General features: G+C 41.6%; 1 protein-coding gene across 16 annotated transcripts in view; it reads right to left on the bottom strand.

Moving 5' to 3' along the window:
• TACC2 (transforming acidic coiled-coil containing protein 2) overlaps positions 1-16,657 on the bottom strand; it is a 219,665-nt gene that overhangs the window by 195,124 nt on the left and 7,884 nt on the right. For 15 of the 16 annotated variants that reach the window (XR_013543921.1, XM_078391167.1, XM_078391169.1 and 12 more), the window contains exon 2: positions 2,114-2,187. Coding sequence is in view for 15 of the 16 variants with exons in the window: in XM_078391167.1 (XP_078247293.1) it covers positions 2,114-2,146 (33 nt within the window). In the remaining variant the exon portion in view is untranslated. Of the gene's footprint in view, positions 1-2,113; positions 2,188-6,911; positions 8,851-16,657 lie in introns of those variants that run through there. The other variant, XM_078391168.1, reaches the window with a different exon arrangement.

Below are 16,657 nucleotides of genomic sequence, written 5' to 3'. Positions count from 1 at the left end.
GCCAAAATAAATATGTCAGTATTAAGGTAACACAACTCTCTCTGATGTTAAAAAAAATAGACATACATCCTTCATTTGCAAATAAGGCCAAATAAATGCAGTTGTATAGTTCAGCACTTAATTAATGATGGACTGGAAAAATGTATAATTTAGTTGCCTGCCAGTGTGATACAGGATAAATTAATTTTGTACTCAACCTTTGACAGAGGAAACAGGTTTCACACAGAGTGAACAAGTAATTTCTACATTTCATTGTGTGAAATGCAGGAGTGTCAAGCAACTAAGCCATTCCCATGCAGGCAGGTTCATCCTAGTAGAAGATTTATTTTGCAGTAATACTATAACTTCAAAAGGTAACAGTTCTTTGCATCACAGGGCTATAGGGATACTGGTGTTCCAGAGAGAGCATCAACTCTCTCAAGTACTTTTTGTTATGCCCTTTCGATGCATTGCAATATCTCCTTCTAAGAGCCTTGATGTGCTTATTCCCCCAAACAGGTGCAGAACAGGCAGGGGCAGCTTAAACTTACCCACAACAGTCATGTGCACAGCTGAGGCACTGGGACATTTGGGGCAAATGCAGTGTGGATAACTAATTTCTCTTCACAACCACCTTGTTGCCTTTCATAACCTTGTGGCTGTTCATGCTGCTTCATGCTCTCTTTTAGCCAAAAGATGTAGGACACTTGTTACAGAAGGAGCATACCATTCGTTTGGCTCCAAGAACCTCAGGTGACTCTGTGTAGGGGACTATCCACATGAGAAAATGTCAGAGATGGTCTTTGCCCTCTGGGATGATCTAGCAAGCATTCCCCCCTCCCACACACACAGACACACAGATGGGGAAAATTACTCTGTCAGACAACAGCTGGGGGATTCTTGGAACCATAATCCAAAAAATACTTCCTTGAGTTCTGTTCTGTATATCTTCTCTCAGTGGCTGAATGCAATCTGTCTGGAGATTTGTGCAAGAGGAAATGCATGGAGGCACATTAAGCCTTAAAGCAGTGGTCCCCAAACTTGGGCCTCCAGATGTTCTTGGACTACAACTCCCAGAAACCTTCACCACCACCTCTGCTAGCCAGGATTTCTGGGAGTTGAAGTCCAAGAACATCTGGAGGCCCAAGGTTTGGGGACCACTGCCTTAGAGGACCAAATGTGGTCTCTGAACCTAAGGTTAGCCCTAGCAAAGTGAGACAAGTGCTACAGGCAGGCGATGCTGAGAGGCCTCTGGTCTGCTTCCCTTGAACTCACACAACTTTTTCCACCATTGTGGAAGACACTACTCACAGTGTTTAAGGAAGATTTAACCACTAAATCAGGTAACTTCTGTTCATGAATCAGAAGGAGGGCAATGTATTGTCCTTTGCCTCAGGCAGCAAAATATTTTGGAGCATTCTGCTGGATCTTTTGTAACTGTACTTACCTGGAAATCATATGCACACCATAACTGGTCCCAGTCAACAGCCTGGCCAACAGCTTTCCTAATCAGTTGGCGCTACTTATCAGCTTTCGAAGGCAGCTCCATATGGAGTACATTACAATCAAGTAAAGGAGATGTAAGTAGGACATCTGTCATCATGGCCAGATAAGACACCTTCTGGAGCAGGCATATTTGGCATGCCAGGCTCAGCTGAGCAAAAGCATTCCTGGCCACCAATATAACCTAGACATTTGGATCTAAGAGTAAATCCAGGAGTACTCACAAAATATCAATGTGACATTTTGGAAGAAGGGTATGATCTTGTCCATTTATTGACTAAGAGCACCTCTGTCTCCTTGTAGAGATTGTTGTACATTTTACCAGTGTTTTAGAATGGCATTATGTTGCCATTCTCTATTATTCGTCTCATTATGTCCCTTCTAGCCTCATCCTCCTTTTCAGCCTACTCTTATTTTCTAACATTGATTCCAGGTTCCATATGAACAAGAGCTCAGCTGGCTTCCCTAAGCACTTTCTTCTAGAAAAAGACTAATAATTCCTTTCATGTCAAGACTTTGAATGCAAGAAGACCACTTGGATCAGCTTAGTATCTGCTCTGAAAATTCTAACCCTGGACATTTGGAAACACTGTAGCTTTCTTAGAAGTTCCTTTATTTCTTGCACACTCACCTGATTTTCTGGGCTGCTGTTTTCATTGCCCATTTTGACCTGAAGCTTTGCAGATCACCTGGATCATTCACTGGCTGAAAGAAAGGAAGAATATGCACATCCGTGTAAAGATTGCAGGGAAAATAACAAGCTTCACCACCCAGTGCCATCCAGATGTCAGTCTCCTTCAGCTCCAGCCAGCATGGACAACATTAAAAAATGAGCATCCCTTAAACATCTGAAGCTCCACCCAGTTTGGGAAGATTGCATTAGAGAATTGCCATAAGTATGTCATGCTAAATCATGGTTTGGACTTATTGCCTAAACCACATGATACATGACAGATCATAGAATTATAGAATCATAGAAAAGTGAAGTTGGAAGTGGCCTACAAGGCATCAAGTCCATCTCCCTGCTCAATGCAGGAATACAATCAAAGCACATCTGCCAGGTGATTATCTAAGTTTTTCTTGAATGCCTCCAGTGTTGGAGCACTCAGAAACTCACAAAGTAACTGGTTCCACTGTCATACTGCTCTAACAGTTAGGAAGTTTTTCCTGGTATTCAACCAAAATTTGGCTTCCTTTAACTTGAGCCCATTGTTATGTGTCCTGCACTCTGGGATGATCGAGAACAGATATTGTCCTCCACTGTATGACAGCCTTTCAAATATTTGAAAAGTGCTATCATATCACCTCCTCAGTCTTCTTTTCTCAAGGTTAAACATGCCCAATTCTTTCAGCCTTTCCTCATAAGTCTTGGTTTCCAGCCCCCTGATCATCCTTGTCACCCTCCTCTGAACTTGTTCCGATTTGTTAGTATCCATCTTGAAGGGTGGTGTACATTGGCCCTCCTCCAATCCTCTGGCACCTCACTCATTTCCCATGATTTCAAGAACATAACGGATTGCAATTCTGAGAGTTCTTCAGCCAGTTTCTTTACTACTCTTAGATGCAGTTCATCCGGCCCTGGAGATTTGAACGTGTTCAAGGTGGTAAGGTATTCCTTGACTGTTTGTTTATCAATCTCCAGCTGCAATCCTGTCCTCCCCCCCACTTGCACTTCCAATTTGTTTGGAAGTTCATAGTCTGTCTTATGGGAAAAGACGGAACTAAAATAGGAATTGAGCACCTCTGCCTTTTCTTTGTCCTCTGTTATCATTTTTCGATCTCCATTGCAGAGCTGTGCCACTGTACTCCAGAAGGCACAAGAGGCCATGGTTTAAACAAGCCACAGATCTTAATCTAAAAGCAATCAATTGATTTAAGACTGTGGTTTATGGTTGATTAACAAACCATAGTATGTTGGAGAGGTTCCTATACCAAGGCTGACCTCAAAAAACCAAACCAAACCAAAACACCATCATACTTTTGTTTATTGTGATATGTAAACTTGAGTCATTGTACAAATGCATGAAGGTGCAGGAAAATGAAAATTAACTATAGCAAATGAATAATCATTTCGCCTTCCACTCTTTATTTCCTATAGCTTCTTTTGATGCTGCTCTATTATGCAGGGGTTGTTCTCAGCAGAGGAATAGCAGCATAGACATCAGCAAGAAGTATCTCTACCATATTGGTAAGACTACTGACCTCTTCAATCTAACATTACAATTCTACATCTGCATACTTTATCAGATTATGAGCTTATGTTCCTTATTCCTGCCAAAATGAAAAGCCAAAATTCTGACATCTAAATAAATCTTAGTTTCTATGGCATTTGCATATTAACCTCAGTTCAAATTTTAGCATAATTAGTCCAACCTATATTTGGCAAAGGAGATCCAATAATAAGCAAAGCCTGGTTTATTACACATAAATAAAACACACATTTACACACAAAAAAACCCTATATATCGATAATCTATATAATACTCTGTCTCTTTCAGTACTTTCTACATTTAATTTTCCCCTGACCATAATCTCCACATTGCCTCATGTAACCATCCATTATACACACCACAGAGTCTGGTTAACATTCCATATATACAGTAAAAATAAGTCTATAGTCCACACAAATTTACACCATAATAACTAAGTACAGTATGAGACACAGGACTTGCACTTTTGGTCAACAGAGCAGGATGGCCACCTCTCTGGAAATAGTTAAACTTCCTTATGAAGTTTTTTTTCTTACTAAAATGTGACTGGATTGATTATTCCAACAAAAAAATCAGTACAGTATTAGGGTGGTGAAATTTCAGTGCCGATACAACACATGTACACATATGAGGTACTTTTCTCTATGGTTAATCTCAGCTAATCTCTTAATGTCCACTTTGCATCACTCAGTATACAGCACTTTTGCTTATTTTTTTAAACAAACAAATGTGCTCCACCTTTCCTTTGACTAAGTGGCTCAGAATGTATTCATCTTATGTGTGTTTATTCAGAAATAACTTTAGCCAGAAATGTTTAGGTGTCTAACTGCTCATTTGGGATACCTACTAATCCTTTTGTTCATATAACATTGGTTTGGTTTCATACCCTGGTTAATAAACTAATGGTACAAACAGATAGTGGTTGATCCTGCAGTTTGGACTGCTTTGAGAGCAGGCTGGTTCAATCCGTTTTCTAGGGACAGGGTGATGTATATGCCATTGTGAACCAGTCCAACCCTTATCCATGCCTACCTACACCTTTTTGGGTCTCTGGAAAGGAGTACTATGTTATTAGTGTGGGTAGAATCATTCTGGTTTGGTTCAGATCTGGCATGTGTGAATACTAGTACTGAACCAAGGTGGATCCCTCATAGTGGCAGTATGCCATACGTTAATTTTTTAAAAAAATCTAGCTTTCTTCCATTCCCCCTTGAAGTGGGAGGCAGAAGGGGGTATGGAGGCAGATTTATTTTGCACTGTTTAAAATCCAGTGCTGTATCACTTGAGTGGCAAACTACTTCATCGCCATGTTATTTACATTTTTTTCAAATGCAGTCCCCCCCCCCTCCATGGAGAGAGAGAGAGAGAATTGGACAAAAGAGATATCTTTTTTTTGTCCTCTTCCTTTTCCCCTTTAAAGTGAGTAATGGGCTAAATATGGTCAAGTCAATTCTAATTTATAGTGACCCTTCCTAGGGTTTTCTGGATATATAGTACAAAAAAGTGATTTATCCTTCCCTTCCTCCAGGGGGTACTCTGTACTGTGCAGCTTACTCAAAGCTACACAGGCTGGCTCTTCCCCCAGGAAGCACAATGGAGAATCAAACACCCAACCTTTGGTTCCATAAGCAAGCGCTGAATTCCTTCAATCCCTGTTCATTTAAATCCTTTGCATGATTTGAATGAATCCATCCACTGAAATGCAACAACACTAGAGAGCAGACTGATCTTTAGATCTGCTCAAAGGCTTTTGACTCTCAAAAATAGCTGGCATCTCTATCAGAACACTGTTCTTCTGTTATTCTTTATATTGGTATAAACCTTCTCTACTTCTGAAAACACTCACATGGGCAGTTTATGGAGCTCTTTGTGTAATCTTTGCCTCATCTCAAAACACCCCCCTCCCTAAACCCCATCTGTAGTATGAGCATGGACAGAAGCAGAATATTGCTGTTATCTCCAATCAGTGATTGGAGATGACTTTGATCAGTGGAGCTCTTCTTCCCTGTTGGAAGGGAAAATAGCATATAAAATTATCCGGTAGTGTGTGCAAGAGCAGGATAGAATGGTTTCACTCCCCCTCGAGCTTGCCTACCTTGAGAGGAACAGCAAAGCTATCCATTGTCAACCAGCATTTTCCAAGGCCAACTCTGTTAACAAGCTAACTTGCCATCTCAGATGGCAGCAAACCAGGAGTAGCAAATTGCGTCTCTGCCCACCAGCCCAAGAAGATCTTGCTGTTACCCTCTAATTTTCCTCCCAACTCCTTCACTCTGGATAAATAACTACCACTGTTAAATCCACACATTCTGCTGTTGCCCCTTGCCTTCTTCTTCCTGACATCCTTCCTGTGAGGGACTGCCAGCACCCAAAAGCAGCTGGTGTGTTTTTCTGCAAAGGTCTTTTTCTTTGCTGACAAGGACTGACATTTATTTCCATGGTGATTCATTCGGGCAGGTATGGAAGCAAGGAAGGTGACTTACAATGGGCTGTAGGGGAGCACATCTGGACCCCTACCTATATGTAATTCCCCAAACCTACACTAGAGAGTAATTCTCACGGAACCCGGGGTACTCATCTGAGCAAACAAGTTTAGGATTAATGGTGCAAACCTTAAAACTGCAACAGAAACAAATATGGTTCATCCTCCTATAGCATGATAACTCTAATATTTTCCCCAGCTATTTAATTCTTCCCCCTACTCACCCTGCAATATGAAGCCATCTGGGCTTCTTAGATCACATTTCAATAGGCTAGCACTGACAATATATCTACCCAGCCATGAAGAGTAGGCATACATTATCTTTCTTTCTGTCTCATTAAGTCACAATATTATTTATCAAGAAAATGGTGCAAATTAAAACATGACCCAAAAATACTACCGTTGAAAATCTGACATGACACAGGGATGCCTCGTTAGCATTAAGTTCTCCAAACATACACATTTGCGACATGTTCCTATTAATGTTACTCTTTTAAATATACACATTTTAGAAAGCTTGGTTAACATCAGTATAGTTTTCTCTCCTTAATTCTGGAAAACATATGTTTGAAACATGCTGCTTTTGTTTTATTAAAAACCCTTTGAGAACCGCTATTGTTTCAGAAAACAGTGGTCCTGTAAGACACCAGTGTAGTCAAGTAATTAGAGGCTTTATTTGCATGAAATAAAAACCATTTGATCTAGCAATAATCGGAAGAAATTCTTAGCACACTTACACTCCAGCAGGGGAGAAAAGTCAGATTGTTCTTCGACGTCTTTTGGCACTCTAGAAAAACATCTGTAAGCAGCTGAGTCCTTCCAGCTACAAAACCTCACAAGTCTCTACTTCTGTGTTCCTCCTCTGTTTTCCTTCCCCTAAATCATACGAATGCAACCTTCATTTAAATGACCCACCTTAAATTAAGCATAACCAGTTGAACAAATAAGTTTGACTCCACCCCAGCTGCTGAGCAGAAACAGTCAGCCACCCTCAGTCTATTACTGCGCAGTGCTACTTAAGAAGCAGAGAAAGGTCCCTAAGGATTTGAGAAGGGCCAGTATAGGTAACAGAAAGGACAATTTGTTCACCTTCTTATACTTTTTAGCTTTTAAGAGCAGGCTACACATACAATCTGTGATGTAGTGCCTTTCCATGAGACAGATCTCAAAGGCTCAGTGGTAACAGGCTATGCTACTGTCAGTTTTGTAGGCAATGTATTCTCGAAGGCTCTCTTTGTAGGCAATGTTCAGGGGAGAAGGGAATAGGAACCTGGGGCCAGCATCCCCACCTCAGAGACCATGACAGTCCTGGATCTCTATGGCTCTACTCACAATCAAGGAAAACTTGTTCAGTTGCATTGTTGTGTTTCTTTAAAGTAAAAAAAATATGTTCCTTCTTCCAGGAGATTGTAATAAATCACTGCAAGCTGTTTGTGCATGGGTCTGTTTTGTTATTCAGAATAACCTATTTATTATTTTTAAAAAATATTTTTATCCCATCTCTCTCCTAAAAAAAGGATCCAAGGTGATTTACATCATTACATAATTAAAACGCAATATTAAAAGCTAAAAACAGTAAATTATTCAATTATTAAAAAGGAATTAAATAAACAGTATTAAACATTAGGTACAAGCATTACTAAAGCATTATTTATTTATTTATTTATTTGTTTGTTTGTCTGTTTGTTTGTTGGATTTCTATCCCGCCCATCTAGACCAAAGGTCTACTCTGGGTAGTCTACAAATTTAAAAACCATAAAACCAAGAACATATACAGTGGACCCTTGACTTACAGACGGCTTGACTTACAGACTTTTTGAGTTACAGACTTCTCTGGCCGCAAAATTTAGGTTTGACTTGCAGCCTGAGAATTGACTTACAGACCAGAAAAAAACCAAAATGGAACAAAAACGGCCTGTTATGGGATTAATCAGTTTTTAATGCACTGTAGGTCAATGGAGACTTGACCTACAGACTTTTTGACTTGAGAACCGCCTTCCAATACGGATTAAGTTCTCAAGTCAAGACCCCACTGTATTATAGGTCCAGGATGGTGAAGTGTAAGAAATTAAGATATGGCGGGAGGGAAAGCCTGCACAAATGGCCAGGTTTTAAGTTTATTCCTGAAAACACTCAGAGAGGGAGCCAGGTGGCTCTCCACTGGCAAGTTGTTCCAAAGGCAAGGGGCTACTGCCGAGAAGGCCCTGTTCTTCGTTCTTTCCATCCGGACCTCCCTCGGCGTTAGGCCCCTCAGCCGCCCAGCCTGGCTGGAACAAGTGTGTTGAGCACCCCCAGTGTCCCTAGTTTTTTTTCCCCTCAACCCCAGGTCCACCTTTGAACACAACGTGCTTCTCCTTTCACCTGCTGCCACCAGTGGATCTTTATCCACACTTTACCAACAATGTTGCATAGACACATGTTGTCAGATATAACAAATTATTTATTATTTGGTTGTTGAATCACACAAATAGGTTCACAGATGTTTTATTACGTTGCACTCATTTAACTTGGATATTAAACACATTTCTTTATTTGTATTACTTCACATCAATCACTGGAATAAGATCTGATGACTATCTATTTTATTATACTTCTATCCTTTAACTATCCTTTAACACATCAACCAACTACCCCAACTTTCCAATCTCTCTCATAAACCTTCAAAACCTCCCCTGTCCTCTCTCAGTCTCCAACTGTCCCCTAACTCTTTTATTGACTCCGCCCTCCTGTCCTCTCATAGGCTCCTGCTCTAGAGCTTCAAATGACTGACAGGTGGGACATGGGCATTCCGCCACAGAGTGACTCTGGCAGAACTGGGTGGGAGAAGGCGCTCTGCCAGATATCGAGGTCCTAAACCATTTAGGGCTTTATATGTAATCATAAGAACTTTGAAATCGACATGGAAACAAATGGGCAGTCAATGCAAGGTGGCCAGCATGAGGGAAATATGTTGGTAATTTTTTACCCCAGTAAGAAGTCTGGCCGCCACATATTGTACCTCTGAAGTTTCCGTGTCAGTCTCAAAGGAAGCCTCTATCTTGCCTGGATTCAGCATCAGTCCATTCACCTGCATCCATTGCTGAACAGCCCCCAGGCAGCACTCAAGGAATGAAACAGCATCCACTGTTGTTGGAAAAAAGGAAATGTAGAGCTGAGTATCATCAGCGTACTGATGACACGAAGCCCCACAACCCCTGATGACCTCATATAGGTGTTAAACAGCATTAGAGAGATAATCGTGCCCTGTGGAACCCCACAATTGAGGCTCCATGGGGCCAAGAAACTCTCTCCAATCTGCAGTCCCTGGGGGACAGTCCTCCAAGAAGGAACGGAGCCAGGCAAGAGCCAGGCCACAGATTCCTGACTCGGAGAGCCTCCCCAGAAGAATACTGTAGTCGATGGTATCAAAGACAACTGAGATATCAAGGAGGTCCAGCAGAGACATTTTGGCCCTGTTGGCCTCCCTCGGTATGTCATCAAACAGGGGGACAAATGCTGTTTCCATGCCGTGGCACAGCCTGAAGCCTGAATGGATCCAGGGCATTGGTTTCATCCAGAATAGCTTGCAGCTGATCAGCCACCACCCTCTCAATTACATTGCTGAGGAAAGAAACATTGGCGATGGGTTTAAACACAACAAAAATATAAATTCTCCTGTTTTAAAACCCTATTTCAACATCCAGTCACTAAGAGAAAGCCTGCCTGGTCTTTGTCTGCTTGTGGAAGGACAGCAAAGATGGGGTCACTCTGGCCTCCCATGGGAGGGGGTTCTAGAATCTGGGAGCAGCAACAGAGAAGTCTCTCTCCTGTATCCTCACGAAACACACGTGTGGAACCAAGAGAAAGGCCTCCCCTGATGTTCTTAACACCCAAACAGGCTTATAAAAGAAAATGCAGTCTTTGAGATAGACTCTATAAAAGTTTTACTTTTTTACATACACAGACATGTGCTGATATGTCTCCACAAATTCATTTTATTGTCTCAGGATGCACAAAATATATTTTAAAATGTTCCACAGGAAAATACTGTATATATGCATTCATTTTTCAAAATATTCCTATACTGCATATGAATATATATATATATATTTGAAAAATGAATGCATTGGTTCAGTATTTTCCTGTATACACACACACACACACACATATAAATATTCATATGCAGTATAGGAATATTTTGAAAAATGAATGCATATATACAGTATTTTCCTGTATGTATACACACACACACACACACACACACACACACACACACACACACACACACACACACACACACACCAGTAATGGACTGCATCACTGTGAAAAACTATTGGAGATATATGTATCCTGTTCACAATGATGCAGTCCATTACTGGTACAAATAATATCAGAAAATGCCATGTCAAAGCACATTAAGAAACTTTTGAATGGGACAGTGGGCTGAAAACAGCTTTCCTTTTCCTCTAGAATTAATATTTAGTGTGATGTTGCTGTGGAGGAAACAAAAACAGAAAAAGTGGCCCTTTTAATCCAGAGGTCACAACATGTGACAGAACTGGAGTAACTGCAGATTGAAGAAGGATTAAAGTGGATGTTTAGATGTGGCTCATGGACCATTGAACCTCTGTCTATCATTTGGGGGAAAATTAGCAAGATGTAACAAATTACCAAGCTACCCAAGGTAAGAATACTTAATTGGGGGGCTTATTTACACAGCAGTGTTGCCTCCAGTTCTTCTGGGATCATACTGGTATATTTTTGTTGCAGATTTGAACAGATATTAGTATCTACACAGGGAGAGGGCATTTGCTGCAGGATGCATACTGGATTACCCCAGTACTGCCAGTCCACACATGTCCAGAATTGCTAGCTGAGATTCATTCCTAAATACAGATCTCCCTCCCCTTTAGCCAATCATCTCTGCCTTCTTCCTGCCTACTTTGCTCTGTCCTCCATTCCCTCCTTGTTTTAGGTGCCCATGGGAGTGAAGGAATGGTGACCAGCTCAAAAACACCCACAAGGAAATACCATCAAATGATGCCCATCCACCAATTGCTTGGATCAGATCAGAAGTGCTCTAGAGGGGAAATCACAGGGAAGCAGAACAAAACTACACCATTGCTAAGAAGTGGTACAAAGTGGGGAAAACCTGGAAAGAAATATCTTTTGACACTAAAAGCAAAATCACAAGTCGCAGCCCTGCATTGTGTGCACCCCTGGGAAGCAGTGTTGGTATCAGGCGTGCAAGGAGCCACACTGAAAGCAAAGAAGGGTGGATCGATTTGAATAAGTCAGTCATTAAAAAAAAATACTTCAAATTCACTTGTTTCATAAACAGAACAAATCTAACAATATTTGAACATGTATTTGCAGCCTTCGTTTTTGTAGCCATGCATCTTAAGACTCACTTACAGATGATTTCATTGTGTGTATACATAATTCTACCCCATTTGATGTTATCCCTGCATTGCACTTGCAAACGAAAAGCTGTGCTCTCCGCAGGATGAGCGCCGTGAACCCTTGCTTGCTAAAGCTCCAACTATATTGGCTTCTTTGGAACCTTCCAGTCGTTGCTTCAGGCAGTAGCAGCCAAATGATGACCAAGCATGTGTGCATTCACCCCTACAAATTGTCACATGCCCGTCATCACTTTCATTGTTGAGAAATACCTTTGGCAATAAAGTCTCCATGGAAAGTTGTATATTGGGGGTAAGCAACTTCCATAGGGCTGGAGCTGCGTGGTTCTGTCCCTGGACTCTGGCAGGCTGCACGCACTTTCACAATCCCCGCCCCACAAAAACATTCTTACAAAAATTGTATCTTGAAAAGAAAAGTGAAAAGCTGCTTCGCATCTTCTGGTGGTCAGATTTTTAATGTGTTTAATTTGGGGGGGGGGGGGGAGAGTGCTATGGAGCCTTCATTGCAAGGCAAAATTTATACTTTATACTTTATACTGTATAACTTTCAATAGCCCAATGAGACATTTTGAGCAAATTATTTTTCAGGTGACAAAAAGATAATTGTGAATATTCATTCATAGGTTCAGTGATAACCTCAAATGAAGTGAAGCAGAATGATGTACGTGCACATAAGAACTGGCTGCAGGTAAAAAAAAAAAAGGAATCTCTTGGTGTCAGAAGCCTTGTGGTGCAGTGGTTAAACTGCAGTACTGCAGCCAAAACTCTGCTCATGGTCCAGATTCAATCTCAAATAGCTGGCTTATGGTTCACCGAGCCTTCCAGCCTTCCAAGGTTGGTAAATTGAGTATCCAGCTTGTGGGGGTGGGGTGGGGACACGTGTAGCCTGCATAATTAAATTGTAAACTACCCCAGAAAGAGCTTTAAGTGCTATGGGGCAGTATATAAGCAGTGCACTTTGTTTTTGCTTTTGTGGGAATTGAGGTAGCATGCTGGGAAGCTGCATGCAATCTGTTGCCTGAATGTTGCCATCCCTCCTGTACCTGTGGATGGTGCAATACTTTGAAATACCAGTCATTGAAATACGTAGGCTAAAAAGAAATTTGTGGTTGTCAAGATGCCTTCAAATACAACAACCTTGGCAACAGCCATGGCTTTGTTTATATTCTTCTCAATGGTGTAATGGAACCAAGGTCTTCCAAGGTTGAATAGCCAGGACTTCTTTGTGGTAGGGAGATGAGAAAAAGAAGAAAGAAAAGAAGAAGAACAGAATGCAGTCATCTATCTTTCTTCTCAGGCTCTTTGCTCACTTGAGGATTAGATGTAGCCTCATAAGAACTGGTTGTTATATTTTCCTTGTATGAATATATTTTATTTATTTGTTTGTTTGTTTTATTTATTGGCCACCTTTTGCATGATATTGTTGTCAAGTTTCCTGCAATAGTGCAGAGCATGTTTGGGTGACTTGGTTTTGAATGGGTAGTTAATATCCTTTTAGCTCTATGAAACACCTGCTCCTGGTGATGGAGCAGTTAGGTTAATATAACTGCCTACATTTTTGAATTCTTTACTTGAGGAAAGGCTATAGCGGCTGTTGTTAGGAGCACCTGCACTTCCAGACAGATTACTATAGCACTGATGCACAAAATAGTCTGGCACACATCAGGCAGCAAAGAGTCTTGGGAAGTCTGCAGTGCAAAACATCTAGAGCCTTCCTCATGCCTGGCTGCCATGCCATGCATCTGCTCATTATAATAAGTGGGGGAGACGGGCAGAGGATGAAGTACGGGAAAGACACTGTGGCCATCCCATATAGTACTGCAGCAATAGTTTCTGATACAGGTATGTTTGCTGGGTTGCAGCCTGACAACTGTAGCCAGAAGTCAACTACCTGCCAACCACTGTGGGGAAGGGCAAAAGCAAATGACTCACCACCTGGATTACATCAGGACAAAAGGAAAGGAGGCACAGCCATGTAGTCCATGAGCAAAATCCTAAATCAGGGTGATATTTTACTGGATCATTAAAGTGTCATCTACAGGGTGAGTTTTAGGGACTTAAGGTGAGTTTTAGGGACTTCCAAGGCTCTTCATCAGATTGACATTACATAACCTGGGCAATGGGGTGGGGTGAGGGAAAGGCACAAAAGTCCAGAAGACCTTTATACTTCGACAGTGAAACCTCAGGATCTGTCATTAAAATAAAGTTTCAGAGCTGAGACTGTAATTTTTAAAAAAATCATCTCCATGTCTGGTAGTATCAAGTTTCAGGCAATATAAAATCCACTCTGTCCCTATAGATAAAGTTCAGTAATGCTGAGGCTGATGACAAATCCTGGAAAATCTGAAAGTTCACTTTTAAAAATATTTTTGTAGTGGTACCATAAAAGTATTACCTCATACTAATCAATAGATTTGGCTGTTACGATGTCCTACTGCTGTTAAAGGCACAGAAGCAGACAATAAAATAATAAGCAATGACCCTATGGCTGCTTCAAATGGGCAGACCTATAAGACTGTGTATAGATGTGTGAGTTTTTTCATTAATTTAAAATTGCATTTCATCCTAGTTGTTCTCCCTGTTGTCTTCGCAGAGTGTCTTGTATCTAATGGCATGATCACCACCTTCTTGTGAATAATTTCTGTGATTCACCCTGCAAAGGTGGAGTTCCACAGGCAGAAACTCTGTACTCTTTGAAAGGTGCTGATGCAAGTGGCATGACGTTTGTTTCTCCAGTCAGCTAATTGCTGTTATTATCATCTAACACCATCAGCAAGTACAAGACTCTGTTGGTACAAATGCAGGTTCCTAGAAACAGCCAATATGAATGCACAAGAAGCAGATCAAGGGCTTACCAGGATTTGAAACAATGTTGTGGGGATAATAGCCAGTCCCATGCAGTGGTTAGAAGACTGAGCTAGGGCTCTGGAGAACACTGTTCCATTTGTCATGGAGCCATGAAAAAAAAAAAAACAGGTGATTTTAGGACAATCCTTCTCCCTGCCTCCCTTTATCTCACTCAACTCACCGAGTTCTTGTGATGATAAAACCTAGGAGGAAGACTTACATACCACCTTGAGTTCATTCAAGGAAATGCAGGACATAAAAGTAGAAAGAATCACCATCGTACATCAGCAGAACATGGAGATGTTCAGTCTCGGACACCTTTAAAGCCCATTTGGACCACTGGGTACATGAACTTTGATGCCATTGATCTTTAACAGAAGTCATGCCAAAGCAGCATTTCTTTGTTTGCACCAGTATTCTGGCCAGTTTGTGCATGCAAATCAGAAGTGCATTCCTGCCAAAGTCTTTATATCTACTTACAGATAAAATCTAATCTAGGGATCCCAGCACAACACATAGAGGCAAAAGAGAAAAGCCCTCATAGATACAAGACCTGTGATCTCATGACAGTTTGGTAAATAGGACCCATGGCTTGCCATGCTTTGCACGTGCAAGATCCAATGCCCAGTTAAACCTAGTTTAAAAAGTTTCTGGTGTTGCCATTTTTTATTCCATTGCCACCAGATGTACAGAAATAAGGCAGATCAAGCTTTTCATCTCACTTTGCATCCCTGTCAAAAAACAACAACCAAAATCCTCACTTGGGATTCTTTGTAGCATCTATTCCGTTTTAAGGTCCGGGTTGTGCATAGATCAGCATTTTTGGCTGATGTTTGAAGGAGGCACAAAAGGATGGCTGATCCTGTTTGTTAAAGATGGGATCTTATTTATCTCATATAGCAAAACCAGGATTGCTGAAAAGTTTGTTTTCTATGTAGAACTGTTGCTGGTACAAACAACAGCTGGGCACTTCAGTGTATTGTTACTGCTTTTGTCCAGCAGTTCCTACTCCTCCTCTGTTGAAATCTACCAATGCATTTACAACAACACAGGTGTCTAGTAAGAATTAAATCCACAGATATGTTCAATGGGGCTTACCCTTTCTAGCAGCAGACTTAACCTAACAAGAGTCACTATCACCACCATTGATGTATTACAGTGGACCCTCGACTTACAGATGGCTGCACTTAGAGATTTTTTAAGTTACAGACTTCTCTGGCCGCAAAATTTAGGTTCTACTTGCAGCCGGAAAATTGACCTACAAACCGGAAAAAAAAAACCCAAAATGGAACAAAAACGGCCAGTTACGGATTAATTGGTTTTCAATGCATTGTAGGTCAATGGAGCCTCGACCTACAGACTTTTCGACCTGCAGCCACCATTCCAATATGGATTAATTAAGCCGAAGGACGTGGTGGGAATAGGGACGTGGTGGCACTGCGGGCTAAACCGCAGAAGGCTGTGCTGCAGGGTCAGAAGACCAAGCAGTCGTAAGATCAAATTCACGCAATGGAGTGAGCTCCCGTCGCTTGTCCCAGCTCCCGCCAACCTAGCGGTTTGAAAGCATGCAAATGCAAGTAGATAAATAGGGATCACCCTGGTGGGAAGGTAACAGCGTTCCGTGTCTAAGTCGCACTGGCCATGTGACCACGGAAGATTGTCTTCGGACAAAAACGCTGGCTCTATGGCTTGGAAACGGGGATGAGCACCGCCCCCTAGAGTCGGACACAACTGGACAAAAATTGTCAAGGGGAACCTTTAGCTTTTACCACTGTACTAGCAGATGGTTGTCATGCTCCCATCTTGGGAAAGAACATTTTTTTTGAGTTGCAGCTCCCAGAACCTGAGTACCCATGCTGGCCAGGGGGTTCTGGGAGATGCAGTTTAAAAACACACCTCAATCAGGTCCAGTCCCTGTAAAGTAGAAACATGTTGAGCCTTCTGATTCCAAGTGTTCCTTGAAGACACCGATAATCTGGATTAAATATGGGCACGAATTGAATTGTGCCGCTTTGTATGAAGCTGTCTGCACAACACCACACGTGCTGTGCAGACCCTTCCCACACACACTCTGGTCTGAGTGGCCCACTCAACAGGTCCTGCTTCTCCAGCAGAGCCCCAGTCTAGGCAGGAGCGTGCCTGCCCTTCCCCACCTCCTCTGGCAGGACCTGTGAAATCACAAAATGAGGATTACTTAACAATTTGCAAAAAGTTAAAGTCTTATTCAGATTAAATGA

This window comes from Pogona vitticeps, chromosome 3, assembly GCF_051106095.1.
Source record: "Pogona vitticeps strain Pit_001003342236 chromosome 3, PviZW2.1, whole genome shotgun sequence".
Classification (NCBI taxonomy): domain Eukaryota; kingdom Metazoa; phylum Chordata; class Lepidosauria; order Squamata; family Agamidae; genus Pogona; species Pogona vitticeps.
The sequence above is the reverse complement of the archived record's forward strand: the minus strand, read 5'-3'. Positions and strand labels throughout refer to the sequence as shown.